This window comes from Alosa pseudoharengus, unplaced genomic scaffold (genome assembly GCF_046254945.1).
Source record: "Alosa pseudoharengus isolate Yale_2024_CS ecotype anadromous, Long Island Sound unplaced genomic scaffold, YU_APseudo_1.1 YU_APseudo_1.1_scf_24, whole genome shotgun sequence".
In the NCBI taxonomy this organism is placed as follows: Eukaryota; Metazoa; Chordata; class Actinopteri; order Clupeiformes; family Clupeidae; genus Alosa; species Alosa pseudoharengus.
The window spans coordinates 11,716,625-11,736,281 of NW_027468689.1; the positions used below are offsets into that span (position 1 = coordinate 11,716,625).

Sequence of the window (19,657 nt, forward strand, 5' to 3'; positions counted from 1 at the left end):
TGAAACCTGAAGGGGCTGAATTGTCGGTCCAAGTAGATGGGTGTGGTCTACAGTTTCGCCTGCTCAGAGAAACATCCTGCACAAGTTTCGGCTGTAACCAATCAGAAGTGTGTTACGCTGCAGGTGCCTCTATGGCAGGTATCATATCCTTGTCGTTTACCAGAATATACGTTGTGCTAGCCTATATAAGAACAGACAAAGAGGGAAAATGGCTTGTAAACTATGATCGAGACTTCCCTTAATTTATCCAAACTGAGCTGCACCTGTGCTCGATATCAATGTCACCAAGTGTTTATTTTATCCCTAGCCTACATTTCTACATTCATCGAAATGAAGCTTGAACATGCAAAGTGAATGGTGAGTTAGTTTACCTTGATAAGATGTTTCCCAATCGTGCGCCCAAGATGACGGGTGCAGTTTGTTATGATGGTATGACGGGAATGTAGATGGACTGGACGCACTAATTTTAGTCAGAGAACAGATGAGAACACGAATTTGTCAAGTCATTCTTTAAGGCTAGACTGCCGACCATTAGTTTGATTTTTATCCGTCGACACTGTGGCTAGTTTTAAATGTTTATGTTGTGTTGCCATTGCGAATTTCCATCTATTTCTTTTTCGGAAAATATGTAGGCCTACTTGTTTGTTATATAATGTTCTTTAATTGCATTATAATGTATGTTTAATGCAAGGATGTGTCTTTTCAGACTTTTTCAGAGACATGGTTTCATACAACATCCCATGGCAACCGCCAGATGAGCTAACATTTGCTATAGGCCAGTGTTTTTCAACCACTGTGCCGGGGTACACTAGTGTGCCGTGAGAGATCATCAGGTGTGCCGCAGAAAATTACCCAAATGTCACTCACTGGTCCAGAAAAGCAACTGTTGCATCAAAGAATTTATAACCACATGCTCTCATTGATTGTATGATTGCACTATTTGTGGTATACCGGCATTGTACAACGGTGGCCCCATATCCAGTATTCACAGAATCATCACATATCCAGTTCAACAACAATTAAATTAGATATAGTCATCTACAAATGAAACAGAGGCGCTTGTTTTATTGACCAGGTCTTGCATAGAAGCCATAATAAGGCCATATCTGTGTAGCCTACTGTAAATTTTAGGCTATGGTAGCCTATGTTTATTTTTTCTTCACACAAGGATGTTAGTGTGCCGTGGGATATTTTAAGTGTCAAAAGTGTGCCGTGGCACAAAAAAGGTTGAAAAACACTGCTATCTACTGATGAACGATACTCTAGCTCCCTCTTCCGTCCAGGTTTAGGACACTTCACAGTCTTTCACTAGCCTGGGGGTTCCCATGCTGCCTTGCGCGCGATTTAGTCTTTCACTTCAACGCTTGGGGTTTCTGAGGATCAATTTGTTAGACATGCATATTCGGGCTAAATTAAGGCTCATCTATCTATCTATAAATCAAGAGGCGTGTGTCCTAATGTCTTTGGCACGCATATCTCGCTGACCGTTTGTCAGACTGACCTAAGATTTCGTATGTGGCTCACGCGTGGCACAAGTTGTGCAATCTCGATTTTGAAGATTTTTTAATGCATATTTCAAAATATGCTTATTTACGTAGGACGTTTATCGCTGCACTGTTCTAAGGGGACCAGTTTCAGGGGAGCTCCACCCCATATCTATTGTGTGGCTAGGTCTCACTTTGATGATAGTCAGTCACCGAGAAACACGCTTTGGATTCCAGCGGCTGAGTAATCTCACTTCATCTCCGAATTTCCGAATATTTGTGAGGAACAAGGCGTAGGCTTATGTCATTCTGATCTGTAGAAATGTCACATGCAGCCATGACTAAATTCTGCTTAGGCTACTGCACAGTAATTATATGCTAATATATTATAATATTCAGTAGGCCCTATTCATTATTGAATGCTTAGCTGGAACGATGTTTTTCCCTATCATCCTATTTTAAAGCAGGCATACCTGCCAGCATGTGATTTGGCTACGGGTTTTCTACAGGAATGACATGTTTGAACGGGCACTGGCACTGCACTAGTTTCATTAATGTTATGGTTGCTGATGACAATTTGTTAACATATCATTTCAGTAGCATAACATTACATAAATGCTCAAAAGTCCATTGAATATGTGTTTGGAATTAGAGTAAATTAGGCTACTGGTCAGAAGTGAGAAACTGTGCTGTGTGGTGGATAGGCCTATAGGCCTCACATAATCACATTTATTATGATACTCCATCTCATAAACCTCCATCTCCATCTCATAAACCGTCTAAACCTAATGCCTCTGTTGTTGTTTTTTTTTTTTTTTGCTTAACCAACATTTTTATTTTTTATTATTAGTTAAGAATTACATAATTTTAAATGAAAGCAGTACTTGCATGAAGATGCATCCTCTATGCTTGCAGCATGCAGAGCTTCAGCTGTATTCTTTTCATTGTCTTATTTTGTGCACAGTCCACATGATAAACTAGTCATATAGGCCTACACCATATTCAAAAGGGTAGCCTACTTGCAGTTGCGCTATTCCATCACTAAATGCCACAAATCAACGTTGATAATCTTCTGATTGAGACAGATATGTGTGTTTATTTTAGTTTTTAAACCATGTCAGTTCAATAATCCCTCATAGAAATCAATCACACACACGTCTCCACAAATCTCTGCTAAGATTCAAGATGTAAGATTTATTATTTGTTTTTTTGAAGAACATACTTTTCTCTTTGTCTCACCTTTTATAAAATGTGAGAAATGTTTACTCTTGACTGTTAGCATACAGTACACCGTCCCAGCCTTTACATGGGGTTCAGGTGGTCAGGCACCCCTAGTGGCCTGTTGCTTGGGTAAGGTGATGATGATAGGTGGGTAGGAGTAGCCGGAATAGAGGCGGCTGTGGCCATAGGGATTGTAAAGGGAACCATAGGGGTTACCATAACCATAGTTACCATAACCAGGGTAACCAAAACCAGAATAACCGTAGCCATAAGGCAGACCATAGCCATATGGGTTGGTGAGGCCGTTCAGGCTCTGGAAGCTGTTCAAGCCCTGGATGCCCTGGAAGCTGTTCATGCCCAGAAGTGCATCTGCTGGGGGGACAGGGTAGTAGATGCTGTTGCCATATGCGGTCTGGGCCTGGGGCTGGAGCATCTCAGGGGCCTCTAGGTGCTGGGGCGTTAGAAGAGATATTGTCACTCACTGTCATACTTTAGCACTGAAATATAGTCACTCACTCTCATATTTTAAGGAGTACAGGTACCACTATCCATAGCTATGATGGTACTTTTAAAGTGTAAAATATTCTGATGACCTTAAAATGTATTTTTAAAAGCCATTAGGTCTATACAGCCAAAAATTATGGGATATTTCGAAATCATAAATGAAATATGTTGCAATGCTAATTATTGGCTTAGGAGCCTCCCGTGTTTACCTCTGGAGTTGGTTGTTCGTGAGTCCTCTCCTCTGGGTGCACCTGAGGGAAGGAAATCAGATCCTACTCAATCATCTACCTTCATCTGGCATTCCTCCAGAGATGTGATTTATGGGATAACCCCCCCAGTAATCAAAACCAGCCAAGACCCCCCCCCCCCCCCAATAATTATAAATATTAACTGTTTAATACAACCCCCGACCACCACCATAATTTGACTACACACAATTTGTTGATTAAGGTGAATTTATAATAGGGAAACTGTCAGAAATACATGCTTCAGTTGCACTGAGCTTAAGTGAGAACTTGGGTTGTATGTGATAATACAAAATATTAAAGCTGAGATGGAAATGAGATATGATGTTCTAAACTTACAGGAACTGCATGGGAGGTGGCCAGCAGAAAAGCCACTAGAATCAGTGCCCTCTTCATTTTTAAAGAAGCTGTAAGAGTACACACATTCTTTATTCATTAATATTTTATTATTTTTACATGAACTAAAAAACAATATATGGGCAATTCCGTGCAAAACTGTCACATCCATAATGCTAACACAATGCCATGGTATTTAGTTGGCGTTATGGATGTGACAGTTTTGCGTGGAATTGCCCATATACAGTGGCAAGAAAAAGTATGCGAACCCATGCTAAAGTTGACTAAAAAGAGGAATAAAAAATCATCTTTTGGAAATTGAATAATGTATTGTAAATAAATAAATGCTCCTTACCTTCAGTCTGTTTGGTTCAAAATGTTGTCCCAAGTTGTTATACAGTATGTTTATCCATATATCTGTCCTTTTATATGTGTGCAAGGTGTTCTTGGCCAATCAAATTGCCCTTTCCTGTCAGACATCCATTTAGTAGTGGGTTGTTGAACAGTTTGGTGAAGTTGTTTTGTTGGACTCTTTGGGTTAATTTGCCAAGCCAGCTGATGTAAACATTACGCCTCTAATGACTGCTGCTTGAAAAACAAAACAAAATTAAAAAATACCACAGCCATTTTGTATGTGCCTACCGTAAATATTTTAGCCCAACAGTCAAGTAGCTGTGGTTTACTATGTTGCAATATGATATATTTCACTTTTGGTGAATAGCATAACATGATTGGAGGTGAGAGGCCTTGCCCAAGTCAGTATTGCAAAACTCAAAACAAAAAATATCTTAGGCTGTAAATTCAGAATAGCTTTTTTTCTTTTGAATTTTAATGTGCTGTTGAGATTACATTGATCTTTTTTCATTATTGACACCCAGTTTCACAGGGATGTTGTGTAAATGAAAACAGGAAATGTTTGATATAATGTTGATGTAATGTTAAAATAATTGATATCTGCAATCTGCATTTCATAAACCCATATTTAGTTGCAGAAATGACATAGATAACATGTCAAATATTGAAACTGACAAATTTCAGTATTTCATGAAAGTAATAAAGAAAAAGTACCGGTATTCATTACTCTGTGAAAGCTCTGTGTGGGCAAATAATGCAATAATATAAGAATACTCCTCCTTATTGTGAATCTGGAAAGAATTTGGGGATTTAATCATCTACAGTACATATATCATTCAATTATTCAGAAGATCCACCATAATCTTTGTAAAAAACAGGGCTGAAAAACATTATGTGATGGGCATGATCTCCGGGGCCTCAGATGGCATTAAAGTAATATATAGTTACAATTTGTACACACAACAATGTCAAATGTCATTTTGTTAGCATATTTGGAACTATGTTTTCATTCAGGCAAAGCACTGCTCCCTGATTGTCTGAGAAGTCATCCTCTTCGTCTCTTACAAAATCCGTTATGTTCATCGTCATTCACTATGCCTAGGCCTACTGTAGAAAAATTAGCCAGCTAGTAGTCACACCGGTATGTTGACGGAAGTCAATGGAAATGGGGTTGTTGTACTGTAGGTACTGTAGGTGCCTCTTCTGATCCCTGCTAAATCAATAGAGGAATCGAAGCCCCCCCACACACACACACACACACATGTTGAATTATAAATCTCTAGGATTAAAATTAAAGGCTATGATATAAAGAAGCAAAGCCTTGTTAACCTTCATTACCACCTGCTGAAGTGTCAACTAAGGCATTTTTATTTTTGTATGTGGTTTTGAAATCTGAAATCTTGAAATAGTTTACATAACATACATTTCTTCTTGAGACATAAGACAAAACATGATGCAACACTGGAAAAAGAAAATTTTGCCAAAATGTAATGATACATTAAAATGCATGTATATTTAAGATGTTCGTATCTACAGAGATATGATTGATATACAACAGGTGTTTACATGTACAATTGTTGGACGTGTTTTGTCCCATCTCTTAACTCCTAACTTCTTAACTGAAATAACATTATAGCCAGTGATATTTGTTGCCATGTCTTTGGGGGTTTTGAAAAGGTTCATTTTGATTGCCCACAAAGACTGGATCAGCATTTTGTCATATCAGGTCTAGACAGTGGCCTGGAGAGAACCTCACCTGTGTGTGTGTGTGTGTGTGTGTGTGTTTTCACCTGCTCCGGGTTGCCTTCCATATCCCAACCACAGGCATGATGAGGCTTCACAATTAACTCAGGGAATTAACGCAGAAGAAAACATTTCTGTTGGTTAAGGACTTGTTCTCTGCTTGTTTTATTTGGATATTTATGCACTAAAGTGCATATTCTGGAGTGGGAAATATTGTGGGTGATTGCGAGCGATTTTCATTATGCTCGCCACAAAGTTTGGAACCTCAATGAAAACCATTTTAAATCAATGTTATTTATGCTCTACAACATCCTATTCTGCATACTTTTTAAATCCTCTCACCACAAAGCATTTACTCTTACCATTAGATAGTGTATATTTATTAACAATAATGAATCATTAATCCTTAAATTGTTTCAGTGTGGCACAACAGCACACTCATTCTTTCATCTGTGGCCTACCAAATAGGTTTCAAGAGAAATGAGAAAGACCTTTTTTGATTGGTTGACTAGAGACAGACTGATCCTTTATATACATAATCCACAGTCCTGTCACTGACACGTTTTTGTTCGGCTCGGAATATACTTTTGCTGTAAGTTTCTTTGTTACATAATTAATATTATATACTATATTGTATTATATTAATATATAAACTATATAATATAAATTGTATTATATTAGCCTATATTAATAATATATTCTATCTATAATTACACATTTTTTGTCTTTAAGCACTATATACTGTACTTCATATATGTTTTCATTCAGCAGTCATGAGATGATGAGGCTAATTCTGAGTATGATGATAATGATGATGTTTTCTCAACAGCACCATGATGAAGGCTTTCATTGGAATAATGAGTCTCATATGTTTGAGTCTCTCTGCTCCAGTAAGTAGATGAGCAAGCTTCTGCTCATAGCTCACTATTTCTTTCATTGAGTGCGAGCATGTAGCTGAATAAGATGTTTCAGCAGCAGCATCCTCATGTGTATGATTTTAGCAGCATCATTCTCATATGTGTACCATTTCAGCAGCATCATTCTCATATGTGTATCATTTCAGCAGCATCATTCTCATATGTGTACCATTTCAGCAGCATCATTCTCATATGTGTATCATTTCAGCAGCATAATTCTCATATGTGTACCATTTCAGCAGCATCATTCTCATATGTGTATCATTTCAGCAGCATCATATGATACACATATGATATGAGGATGATGCTGCTGACATGGTACACATATGAGAAGGATGCTGCTGATATCATATGTGTATCATTTCAGCAGCATCATTCTCATATGTGTATCATTTCAGCAGCATCATTCTCATATGTGTATCATTTCAGCTTGATCTAAGAGCTCCAGGCGGAGTGGAACAGATCCAGGCTCAAGTGAGCATCTCAAGTTGTGCATGTTGCTATGATTTCAGCATTACTGTGAAACCAGAAGTAGCCTATCATGCCTTATGAAATATTTGCTTTCATGGTTTGTCTGAAAAAAATATCCCACAACAAAAGAATGTATATGGCAATATTTTGAAAATATCTTTTGCATGGTCTGTTTATAGCCTATGACATTTCCTGGACAACCTTTGGCGCAACAATCTCGAAGAAATATCACCTCCCACACATACACCTACCCAATCTTCCCGAGACTGGATAATTTCTACTATACGTATCCCTCTGGCTCGATGACCCCGGTCTTCAACCTCTACCGGTCCTTCTCACCACGGGTCTACTTACCACTAGGGTACACACCACCCATTTACACCCAGTACCCGTCTCTGAACAGAGACATGACCCCTTACACTGTTTATCTGAGACAGGGAATGTGATCAGTTTGTTGTTTTGTAGCAGCACTATGAGAGATCACATTTTTATTATTTATATTTTTGTATCGTTAGCTGTTTGCAAGATTAGGTTAAATGAATGATATTGCAAGGGACATGCATTTTGTTTTTGGTGTAAATTGTTTACTTAATCAAACATTAAAGAAACTTCTTGAAAACATTTGACAAAAAATAGGTTATTTTCTAATTGCTAGATAATTATTCACTGTGGTCACCTTAAAGCAGTGAGTATACTGTGTTGTGTATTTTAAGTAACGCAAACTTGAGTACTTGAGTGACACAAACAATCTCAAGCTGGGTGGCAGTAGGAAGTTAGGGAATTTGGGGGAGTAATGTGGCATTTTTACTAAACATTGGTAAACATGTATCTGTATCCGTAATGTCATGCTTCAGAAAGATTTATTATCAAAGGGAGAAGATAATAAATTATCATTTTACCTTGAGATTAAATCAGCTGAGTCACTAAATCGGATTAAATTCCTGATTCTTCACACTCTAAATGATGGACACCAAGTTGCCAATTCTGGGGACCTCTCAAAAAAAAAAAACTCAAGCACTTGCACTTTGGATTGCTGGTATACATCACTCCTAAGACTCAAGACTGGTTGATGTCTTAAAAGCTTCTACTTGGCTTCTCCACTTTACTCAGTGAGCAAGATAGAAGCAGAAAGATCTTTTCAGGTATCCAGAATAGATGTTTATCCAAACATGCTCAGAACCAACAGCCTGAGTGTCCAGACTCCATGACCCTCTCCACAACTCACCCTCTCAAATTTCAGATTAGCCAATCAGAAAACAGTCTGAAACACATACATAGACCACATAATGTTGATATTTGAACCAAACCCTGATCTCCAGCCTCAATGCCAAGCAAAAAATATATGTAGCATGTCCAAACATGTGGTCTCCGACCGACTGGGCTTGTATTAGAGAGAGTGCTCTGACCACCATCCTAAATATACCAGGCCTACAGCTGTGCTGACAGCACTGAGGAAGGCTGAGTAGTGAGGTTCTAACCAGCGGCACCCGGAATGACTCGCCCTCCAGGAACAGGACAGCTGAGGACAGAGAGAAAGTCTATACTGAGGCACTCAAACAAGTAATCCTTCTCCAGAGGTCTGGTATAATTAATACATTGATTGAGCCGCAGAAATACAGTGTAACTGTGTTATTATTCAGCTGCTGTGACCACAGTGAAACTGGGACAGTCAGTCTGTGTACTGTACGTGCATGAGTGATGCAAAGAGAAGAGGATCCTACAGGGGATGGATAGTTGAATATTAATCTATAGCATGACCTCCTTCCCCATCGTGTCCTTCCCTTGAACTGTCATTCTATTCTATCGTAATGCCTCCAATTATATGTGAGTTGGACTTATTGCTGCACTAACGTCCTACTCCTAATTGCACTGCTCCTTGATTGTTGCCTGTTTTGTAAGTCGTTTATGTAAAAGTGTCAGATAAATGACTAAATGTAAATGTTAAATGTTGCCTAATGCCTGTTGAGAGTTATCTGGTTTGGCATAGAATAGATCATTCCCTCTGAGGCACTTGGATCCAGATCTATGATCGTCTGGTAATCAGTCTTCTGAGATCAATCATATTAGCGCCATCGTCATGAAACCTGTAAAGATTCCAGAATGGTTGACTCCTCACTGACAAGTTTCGTCTCAAGCTAATGATACATCAGGTGTCTATGAAATAGTGGCCATATAAAACTTGCATAATCAACGTTTTCTGTTGCTGTTGCGGGCCAAACTCTTGTACTATGAGTAGTAGCTGCCTTATGATTCATATTGTTGGCTCTTGATGGCAATGCTATTCCCATAGACATTTATTTTGAAATGTAAAAAAAAATATTTATACTATACACAAAGGCTAACCTTTGCACATTTGGGGCAATTTCTATGATTTCCCTTTTGATTAAAATGCAATTTTTTGCTTCGCAATGTACTTCAAAGCTGAAGACAATAGTCATGCCATAAAAATGATAATGCATTTCTATGTAATACTTGGGCAATCAAATTGTGAAATATTTTATTTGATTTATATCATTACTGCTAAGTATGAGATGATTACAAAAGTCTTATTAAAGGGGTAGGGTTTTGGGACGTAAACCAAACCTCACGCCTCAACTGGAATGCCTGACATCATCAGCACACACCCATTTCTATGGAAACCGTACTGCACTCATTGTCTTGACTGTGGGGCGGTCTGGGACCACAAACCATATCAGCTCTGAGCATACAAACAAGCCCCGTTTGAATTGAAGCGAATGAAGCTAGATCCCGAGGCACTCTGCTGATAAAAAGTCCTTTATTGAGCGGACACTGATTCTGTGACATGGCCAGGTGGGGGCAATAGATTACCTGGAAACCCACGACTGTCATAATACCACCTGGCATGGGTCAGCTAACTGTGCTTTTGAAAAGCACCTGAGATATCGGTCAGACTGTGACACAGCCATAGTTGCGAAGGTAGTAGTTTCCTTTGAATAAATATACTTCTCTAACAGTTTTATGTGTCTCGCATATAGTACTGAAGTGCTGGAGCAGACACCAAATTGTACTCTTGTACATCAGGACTCCCAGGAGGAAGATATACTGTATGTCAGTGGGACCTTCCTGGTAAAACAAATGATAAATAAAAAAAATGTCATTGTCATTTTGTTTTCTACCATTTATTCAGAACATACTCACATATTGTTGTCCTTCCTGGCTGAGAGTCAATGCCACATATATCATGTATGGCCGTCAGAGTGGAGTTGCAATAGCAATAGCCCATTGCTAGAGTGGATCTGCTGAGGGAGGACCGAGAGTACCCCTGTTTCACCACCACAGCCAGAGAATGTCACATATGTGCCCCAAAACAGCCAGAGCATGTCACATATGTGCCCCAAAACAGCCAGAGCATGTGCCCCAAAGTAGTTCCCCTGAATGAACAGAAAACAAAAAACATGTGCCTATTGGCACAGTACTCACCAGAGCTTTGTTGCGGTAACACAGCCAAATATGTACTCCAAGATGCCTTCCATGGACTGCCCAGATGTTAGGTTTGTCTTTAACACTCTGTTAGAGTGACCACATCTGCTTTCAGGAATTTGCCAATGGTTAGAGGGGGACAGTATTTACAGTTATAACGGCCACACAACTTACCCATTCAAACAGCTCACCAATACCATATAGACACAGACAGCTCAAAAGCGACATATTGTTCTGTTGCAAATTACAATGCAGTATTTGCACCACCAAGGAAAATAACTCCATCTCAGATCTGTCTATTCGTACCATAATATACTTACAGTAACTATGTACCGCTTTACTGCCACTCACTCCTGGACATTCTCTCCACAAAAATAAAGCACGCAATTTGTCTCCATCTCCTACTCCAGCCCCTACGCTTGCAACTTTTGTGTATGTAAATGAGTGTGCATAGTGTGTGTTTGTTTTTGTGTATACTGTATGTGTGCTTCTCTGTATGTGTGTGTGTGTGTGTCTGTTCGCTTGTGAGTGTGTATGTGCGGGTAATGGTGTGTGTGTGTGTGTGTGTGTGTGTGTGTGTGTGTGTGTGTGTGTGTGTGTGTTTACTGTATTTCTGTGTGTGTGTGTGCGTGTGCGTGTGCGTGTGTATGTGTGTGTGTGTGTGTGTGTGTGTGTGTGTGCGTGTGTGTATGTGTGTGTGTGTGTGTGTGTGTGTGTGTATTCCCGGCTATTTCCATACTTTTGTGGTACCTCGGTAAAGAAATTACCTATTTGATTCTATCAGGAGAAGGAAAACTGTTATTTTTGTTGTGGTTATTGATACAATGTAAAAGGAAATTCATAAAAAATGCAAATACAAATATGAACTAAGATTGAGTTTAGAGTATGGTTCGCTGTGACATTCTATGTTTTTTGTTATTGTTTCCCTGAAAGTATTTAATTGTTGCTAATGGATGTTGAACAGCTTTATTCCATGACTCAAGTTGGGTTAGGATAGATAGGATGTGGTTTACCAAAGACAACAATGGTAATTTAGCAGCAGACTTCACTTGCATCAGGTGGGAAAATACCCAAGGTCATAGAGACCCACCCATGGCGTTACTCATCACCTCTTAATGCTGTATATTAACCCTGGCTCATGCAAGAGGATCCTCAGTTGTTAAAGGATTTTAAAAGACTAGTCCATCCACGACAGCAGCGAAGACCCAAAGAAGGTAATGCAAAATCTAAACTTCAAATACCTGCTCACATATAAGATGCCAATATAAGATGCCATTGTTGTGTACACTAATATCTAACCAGCATTGTTGCTTAGTAATGAAATTATCTGACTGTTGCTGCATGTCAGACATGTGTTAAGCACAGGTTTGTTCATTCTTTCTTTTGGTTCAGGAAACACAGCACTAGAAACTGAACAATGGCGATTTTGAGGATCACTCTCTTTGTGATGTTTGTGACCGCAGCATTGTCAAGACCAGTAAGATTTGTAATTCTTTGACTTACTTAACATTTACATTCTTTGACTTCAGAGTATGGTGCTTTGATCAACAAAGCGTATGGTGTTGTGATAGTATGCTCTTGAACATTCAATTATTGTAGTATAAGATCTTCCGATGTCACTCATAATCACTGTAGGGTGGATTGTAATGGGTACAACACTGACCAAGCTGTGTATCTTTTCTTATAGTTTGGTTTGCGCAGTCAAGAATCCTCTGAATCAGTTGAATCTACCGAGGCCATTTACGGGAGGCATTACAACCCCAGACATGACGCATCTGAGGGCAGCATGGATTCCAGTTTTGAGGACAGTTCAAACTCGGATTCAGATTCCAATTCAGATTCTGATTCTGATTCAGACTCTGATTCAGATTCTGACTCAGATTCCTCAGAGGAGGACATGACGTCCACAAGATCACCAATCACCATAGGAACAGTGAAGACCACAAGATCACCGCTGACTACAGAAATAGTGAAGACCACAAGATCACCGCTGACTACAGAAATAGTGAAGTCCACAAGATCACCGCTCACCACAGAATTCGTAACCACAGAACCAGCTGCAACCACCACTGTGCCAGGCACCACGGTTCCTCTGCCACCAACAACGACAAAGGATACTACAGGCTGTGTCACTCTGGATATTACAACAACAAAACGAGGAGACAATTAAGTTATAAAACAGTAAAAAAACGTACGCAGATGATTCTACTCTATATTGCATTTTGTAGCATATTTGAGGATATATTAGAAGATATTACTGTTTGTGATCTCAGTAAATTGTATGTTGCATGTTATTTATTCTGCACGCTTTTAGATAAATTAATTGTTTGTTTGACTTGATTTATTTATATATATATTTATTTATACACACACACATACATATCTTTATAGGCAGTATTAGAGGCATAATAAAGCCATCTTATGAAATAATAAGTTAGATAATTTAACTGACTGATATCTTAGCTAAGGTGTGTAAAGATCTGGTTATAACTGCAAAAGACAGTACCTCCGAGTAAAGCTGAGGAGGGATTTATGTACAAAAAGTAAATTTATTTTTAAAAACAGTGTCACTAAAATATCATGCCATGCAAGGTTGCATTCATGCATGCAAGGTTGTAAATCCTGTGAGGAACTAACCAGAAGGGGGCAGTATTGAGGTATTTCCACCTACTGAGAACATAGTAACACACAGCAGGGCACTGGCATTGATGCCAGGTACAGCATGCCAGGTGCAGCATTGATGTATCCCTTCAAAATTGCAAGTAAATGTTGGTTGAACTCAAATGTATTAAATTTTACTCAAAATTATTAGCAGTCTGTTGGGATTTTATAACAGCAGAGGTCTGATCCCAACTCCCTTTTCAGGGGGGCCAGCATGGATTCTGATCTTTTCATGGGGCTGGCGAGTCTTTGGACCTTCATAATGTACCCGACAGGAGCAAACATCACACACTGGCATCTGAGAGCAGAGTAATTACAGCCCTTGCCATTCCACTGCACATTAGGGATCCTGGTTTAGCTTGAGGTCTTCCTGATTTGCATGATTTAGTGAACAATAAGAACTCAGTGTTAAATGGGATAGGGTGAGTGTTCTGACTCTGAGTAATGCTACTGATACAAAGGTTGAAATATAATACAAGTAAAAGATGGTGAGAGTTTTGCTACACTGTATAAAATAAGGTGACCAGATTTCTGAAACACAATCCAGACAATTTTCAGTTCAGAAGCGTAAATATCTCGAAAATGTTTTATCTTTGTAAACTTAAAACGGGGACACTGCCCTTACCATATATAAAGCATTTTATCATAGTTCTCCTGAATTGCAAGGGAAGAGATTAACATTCGTAACTTTGAAAATTAGCTGTAACAAACAGGTATCAGCCAGAAACTTCACCCAGATTAAGGCTTCCCTACACCATACGATTTTCATAAGATTTGGGGAAGATTTTAAAAGACTATAGTCTTTTGAGTAAAGCTTGAGTGGGGGGTATTCGCCAAAGGACTACAGTCTTTCAAGAATCTTTCCCAAGTCTTGTCAAAAGTTCTCAGAAAATATATGGTTTGGAGGATTGAATCAGTTTTCCCTTCATAGTACACAGGGCAATAACAGAGGGCAACAAAATAATTAGGAGGGTGAGACATGTGTAAACACGTCTCCTATCACATCTTGAGGCTGTATGCTTTCAGAAAATATATGATTGAATCAGTTTTCCCTCAATGGTGCTGGCCCAAGTGTATTAGCCATACACCCCAGTTACGTATCTCCAATATATTATGTATGGGAAAGAAAGTAAGGAAGTGGATGAAACAAGTCACAGTTCATGTTGCATGACAACTTGAGGGTAGCCTATGCTTTCAGAAATATATGGTTTAGGTTAAGGTTAACATTGAGGTTGCCTTAATGTTAGCAATAACTGTATCTGACTGCTTTAACACTTTAGCACATCATTAAGATCATAGGTTAAACATTAAATAATATATAACATAGATGATAAACAATAACACAAGAACACCTTTGGTTAACCTATCCAATTATATTTCTATAAATATATAGAGCATCAGAGCTAGCTGGCTGAATGAATGCTGAATGGATGGATGAAAGAAACCAGTACTGTAGTTGTCTCTTGTAAAGGGCAAAGACTCTACATCACTGCTTTTCCACCAATCAAAATACCAGAAATATGGGCATTCTAGATGGGTATTCTAAAACAGCTCTGAGCTGAATGCTTGCTCTGGCTGGCTTGAGCCTGTGCGTGTAGGGTTCAGTGTTTTCTTTCTTCTTTTTTTTTAATTCCAATTTCAGGTCTGTCAGTCACAGTGAAAACCGGGGACATATCCAGGGACAGCTCAAGCTGGGGAAAGGTCACAGAAACCAGGGCCTGTTCCCGGAAACTGAGGACATCTGTTCACCCTACTTTGAGAGCTATACAGTGGGCCTATACCAGAGGTGGGACCAAGTCACTGTTTGGCAAGTCACAAGTAAGTCCCAAGTCATAGCAGTCAAGTCCAAGTCAAGTCCCAAGTAAATACAGAGAAGGGCAAGTCGAGTCCAAGTCCAAGTCACATCAAAGCCAAGTCGAGTCCAAGTCCCAATCTTTTTCAAGTCCTGAACAAGTCATCAGGTACTTTTCACTTAATAATGCCATTATTAGATATCGATCATAAAAAAACATAAAAGAGCATAGAAATAAAAATGTTCAATGGTTCTGTAAAATATGTTCAATGGTTCTGTCTTGATAGCTTTTACAATATATGCATGTGCATACCTGTGAAATATACGCATGAGCATACCTGAGTAATCTGTACGAAACGGATAGCTATAAGACACTCAGCACTGCAGCAAATATATATTGTTTTTTGCAGCGTCCACTGTAAGGATGAGTACATAGCCGTGGGGGTGCGGCAGACAGTAATTTTGTTTTAAAGTATTAATTTCTTAAATACTACACATGTGATGCTGTTTAACTCTTTTGTAAATGGTGCACTGTCACTTTAAATCCAATGTGTGCCACTGTCCACACGTTCTCCTAATGCCTTTTTTACCAGCTCCATTCAAATATAGCTAGGCTGGTCCACAAACTCTAACATTGTTTGTGCCACATGTATAGCACAATATTAACAATGATAAGCATGATATTAAGTTGCCACAAACAGCTTTCATTCCTTTGGAAATAAAAGAAAAGACATTTTCTGTTTGCAATTAAAAGTGAATTATGAGCCTGGTAGCAAGTAGCCACCTAGCTAAGTGGAATGCGTTTCAATCAGCATAATATCATGTGCTTCATGTAAATGAATTATTGAAGACTTCAAGACTCACCAGTTCCATTACACAAAGGCAAAGACAACTCTTCATATCCTTGTCCATTTTCCAAATCACAGTGAGTGCAGCCTATGTCAAAGTGCCCTGGCTCTCACAGTTTGTAACAGTAGTGAGAACCAGATAAATCCGCAAATTCCTCTAATCTCGTCTTTGTTTCCTTCATGATTTCCTTTTATACGTTTCTTATATTTAAAAGGAGATATCAATCAACATCATCAATGACAAGCCAGCTGGAACCTGCCACTTGTTCTCTCCCTTTCGTGCGCGCTGAAACGCCTTCTCAATTAAATGGAGTAGGCTAGCATACGTTCAAGATGGATCTTAATGGAGAGGACCCGAAAAGTATCATCTTTATGTAACATACTGTTGGTGCATTTTGACATTGTAAACGTTGTCTAACAAGAATGCAAATTTGTTGGCAGTAAAGCTAAAAAATTTTTAATATTGGTCCTTCCTCTGTCTCTTGGTGCCCTACACACAGTGCATGATGCGTGTGGTGCTGACAGAAGCACTGATCACTGTGCTCTGCCTGTTTGTGTCCACTATCTGTTTTGTTTTTTTCGTCACAGAAGTGAATCCCTGGGGTGACTGGTCCACGATCAGGAAATTTATTTTTGACTCGAGACATGTCAAGTCATTACAAGTCAAAGAGGCAAAGTCCGAGTCAAGTCTCGAGTGAATAGTATTCAAGTCCAAGTCGAGTCGCAAGTCATGCCGAATTTTATCAAGTCGAGTCTGAAGTCATTAAAATCACGACTCGAGTCTGACTCGAGTCCAAGTCATGTGACTCGAGTCCACATGTCTGGCCTATACTCTCATATACAGAGCAGCACAACCAAATTCAAAGGTAATCCTGCCTAACTTGACTAACTGTGTTTGCAAGCAGCCTTCTATGTTTTTCTCTTATCACAGAGCGGTCTCAGTCGCAATTGTGCATCTAAATGAGATGGATAGACTCTTCAGGCTAGCATACATTACAACAGATACAGTAGTAGCCAATACAGCAAATACATCTCTTTAGTTTTTGTAAGGTCTATAGTAATCATTTATGTGGACTTTCTTCTCGGGGCTTCCCTCCTCCTCTTTATTTTCATGAAATCAGTGACAAGCTATGCATTAGCATAAGCGGTAACACTTTACTTGACAGTATCGACATAAGGGTGACATGACACTGTCATGAACACATGACACTGTCATGACACATGAACCCTAACCCTAAGGTATGAGCTACACCAGGCGTGTAACTGAAGCGTTCCGTTCGCGATGCGTAAAATTCATTTTAAATGAATGGTCTATTTTTTTCGAATGTACGCGCCGCTGTAACGTCTGGTGTAGCTACCTCCATTGATTATAGTGGCAGCTAATTGTTGCAGCAGACGCTATGCGAACGGAACGCTTCAGTTACGCGCCTGGTGTAGCTTCACTGTAACCCTAAACCTACCTAATAATTACCTACTAATCATAACCCTCATTTGTTATGACAAAAACTAAATGAGACATAGGCCCCTATATTTGACATTCAATGGCGCATTTGAAGGAGGCTGCTTGCGAGACCGTATGGAATAGTCATTCCACTAAACCATGCTTTACTAAAACCTAGCATAGCCTTCACGCATTTGCACTCCTCTATTATTTGAACTCATTGGCAAAGTGAAACTAACTTCACCATGGTGTCAGTCAACAACAAGACAGTTATATGCAGTTACTTTCACTATTGACTGACAATGGGTTACCATCGAAAACATGTGCTGGAAAAAGCAACACTTACCCTAATATTGCTCAAATGATAAAAAACATTTATCCTGCAGAGGAGTTGCTTATATCTTGTGACAGTGCGTCTTCAGCTGTGCTCCATACGTATAGTATAAGTATATTTGGGGAAATTTGGTCTCTGCATTTATCCCAATCCGTGAATTAGTGAAACACACTCAGCACACAGTGAGCATACAGTGAGGTGGAGCACACACTAATCCCGGCGCAGTGAAACAACAACAGCGGCGCTCGGGGAGCAGTGAGGGGTTAGGTGCCTTCCTCAAGGGCACTTCAGCCGTGCCTACTGGTCGGGGTTCGAACCGGTAACCCTCCGGTTACAAGTCCGAAACACTAACCAGTAGGCTCTCCCCTAATCACTTTTAACCGTCATTACCAATTTGCAAATCATGGTGAATAACTACTCATCATGAGATGTACAGTATTTTGTAATATCTTTATTCTAATTATGTTTCCCATTGTAATCGTGCAATTTGTAATGTTTTGCTTGGACGTGCGCTGGTGTGCGTTCATGGATGATAGGTGCACCCGCCAATATGACTGTTGACAATGCGCTCTTAAAATAACATATAAACAACTTGCCATAGACTTCTGACCAGGTGTACAATAGCGATTTTTAGACAATGCGCTAAGCCACTCCCTAAGTTGTTAATTGCCACACCCCTGGGTGCATTGTTTAAAAAATAAACGTGCAAAATCAGGAATTTAACTTTGCTCCGGGTGGAAAACGAGTTTTACACCATGCGCCAGGGTGCAAAATACAGCCCTTAATATTAACTGAAATGTCTCTCTTGTTAAAGCAACACAGTGTAATTCTTTTACCTTAAAATACTGGCTTCAAACTCATGTAGATGCCACTCTGACTTACAATACGGAGAATGGACTCTAACATTGCTGACGTGGCCCAGATTGTATGTACAATGTCAAGTTTTTGTCATATGTAGGAGCATGACTTTTTTTTGTTGGTTTTTAACAAATTGGGCACCCGATTGTGATGATTGGTTCACAATCGTCACGTGAACCAAATTAGACATTACAGTCAATGGCTAGTAACTGCAATAGACTGTAATGCCCTTTACCAACAACAAATATTTGAAGGCCATATAAATGTCTTACAATGCATTAGTTTTTTTGGTGGTTTTTACAGGGGTCAAGGAAAGGCAACAAGCTAAAAGGTACTGAAAAAGAGCATTTTTATTAATAAATTTAGATACATTATACCATTATACATAGTAGTAAAAATATATATTAACGTAAACATATATGGTAAATGTGCAATGAACAATAAATGCCTGTGCTTCTCACCCATGGACATTTTATTGCTCTTTACAAATGCTGCAAGTACAGACCTTCAAAGGGCCACAATGTCTCTGAATGTTCGCTACTATGCCTCCTAGCTGAGCTTATCAGTTCTCTCAGGCCTCACGGTGTTTAGCTGTGCACACCACAGAAGTTTCCTTGCAAACTCATCACCGCAGCCAGCCGAGCATGGGGACATTGAACCAGCGATTGGTTTTACTTGGCGGTGATGACGATGGTGGGGGCTTCGCTGGTGGGCTCTGGGCCCAGCTCTTCCGAGGTCGAGTCGGACTGGCTCTCGTTGCTCTCGTCGCTCTCGTCGCTGTCGGCGGCCCCAGGTGTGGCGGTGGCGGCGCTCTCCTCGCTGCTCTGGCTGCTTTCGGACTCCTCCTCCTGGCTGGCGCTGGCGCTCTCGCTCTCGCTGGTGCCGTCGCTGTCGGCGCTCGCGCTCGTCCCCTCGGCCCCCGCGGCCCCGGCCGCCGCCTCTTCCTCGCTCTCGCTCTGGCTGTCGCTCTCGCTCTGGGAGACGGCCGGGCCCTCGGCGGCGGAAGC

The 19,657-nt window shown here is 39.9% G+C and overlaps 1 protein-coding gene and 1 long non-coding RNA gene across 2 annotated transcripts in view; one reads left to right on the top strand and one right to left on the bottom strand.

The window, feature by feature from the left end:
• Window positions 1-6,439: 6,439 nt before the first annotated feature.
• LOC143142329 (uncharacterized) lies at window positions 6,440-8,164 on the top strand. Its single transcript, XR_012990922.1, has 4 exons — window positions 6,440-6,479; window positions 6,717-6,777; window positions 7,234-7,278; window positions 7,455-8,164. It is a non-coding gene; the product is annotated as an uncharacterized LOC143142329 (long non-coding RNA).
• Window positions 8,165-19,068: 10,904 nt separating this feature from the next.
• spp1 (secreted phosphoprotein 1) overlaps window positions 19,069-19,657 on the bottom strand; it is a 4,583-nt gene continuing 3,994 nt past the window's right edge. The window contains exon 8 of the mRNA XM_076303148.1: window positions 19,069-19,657. This exon is cut by the window's right edge and continues 138 nt beyond it. Within this exon, the coding sequence (XP_076159263.1) occupies window positions 19,322-19,657 (336 nt within the window). The 3' untranslated portion in view covers window positions 19,069-19,321.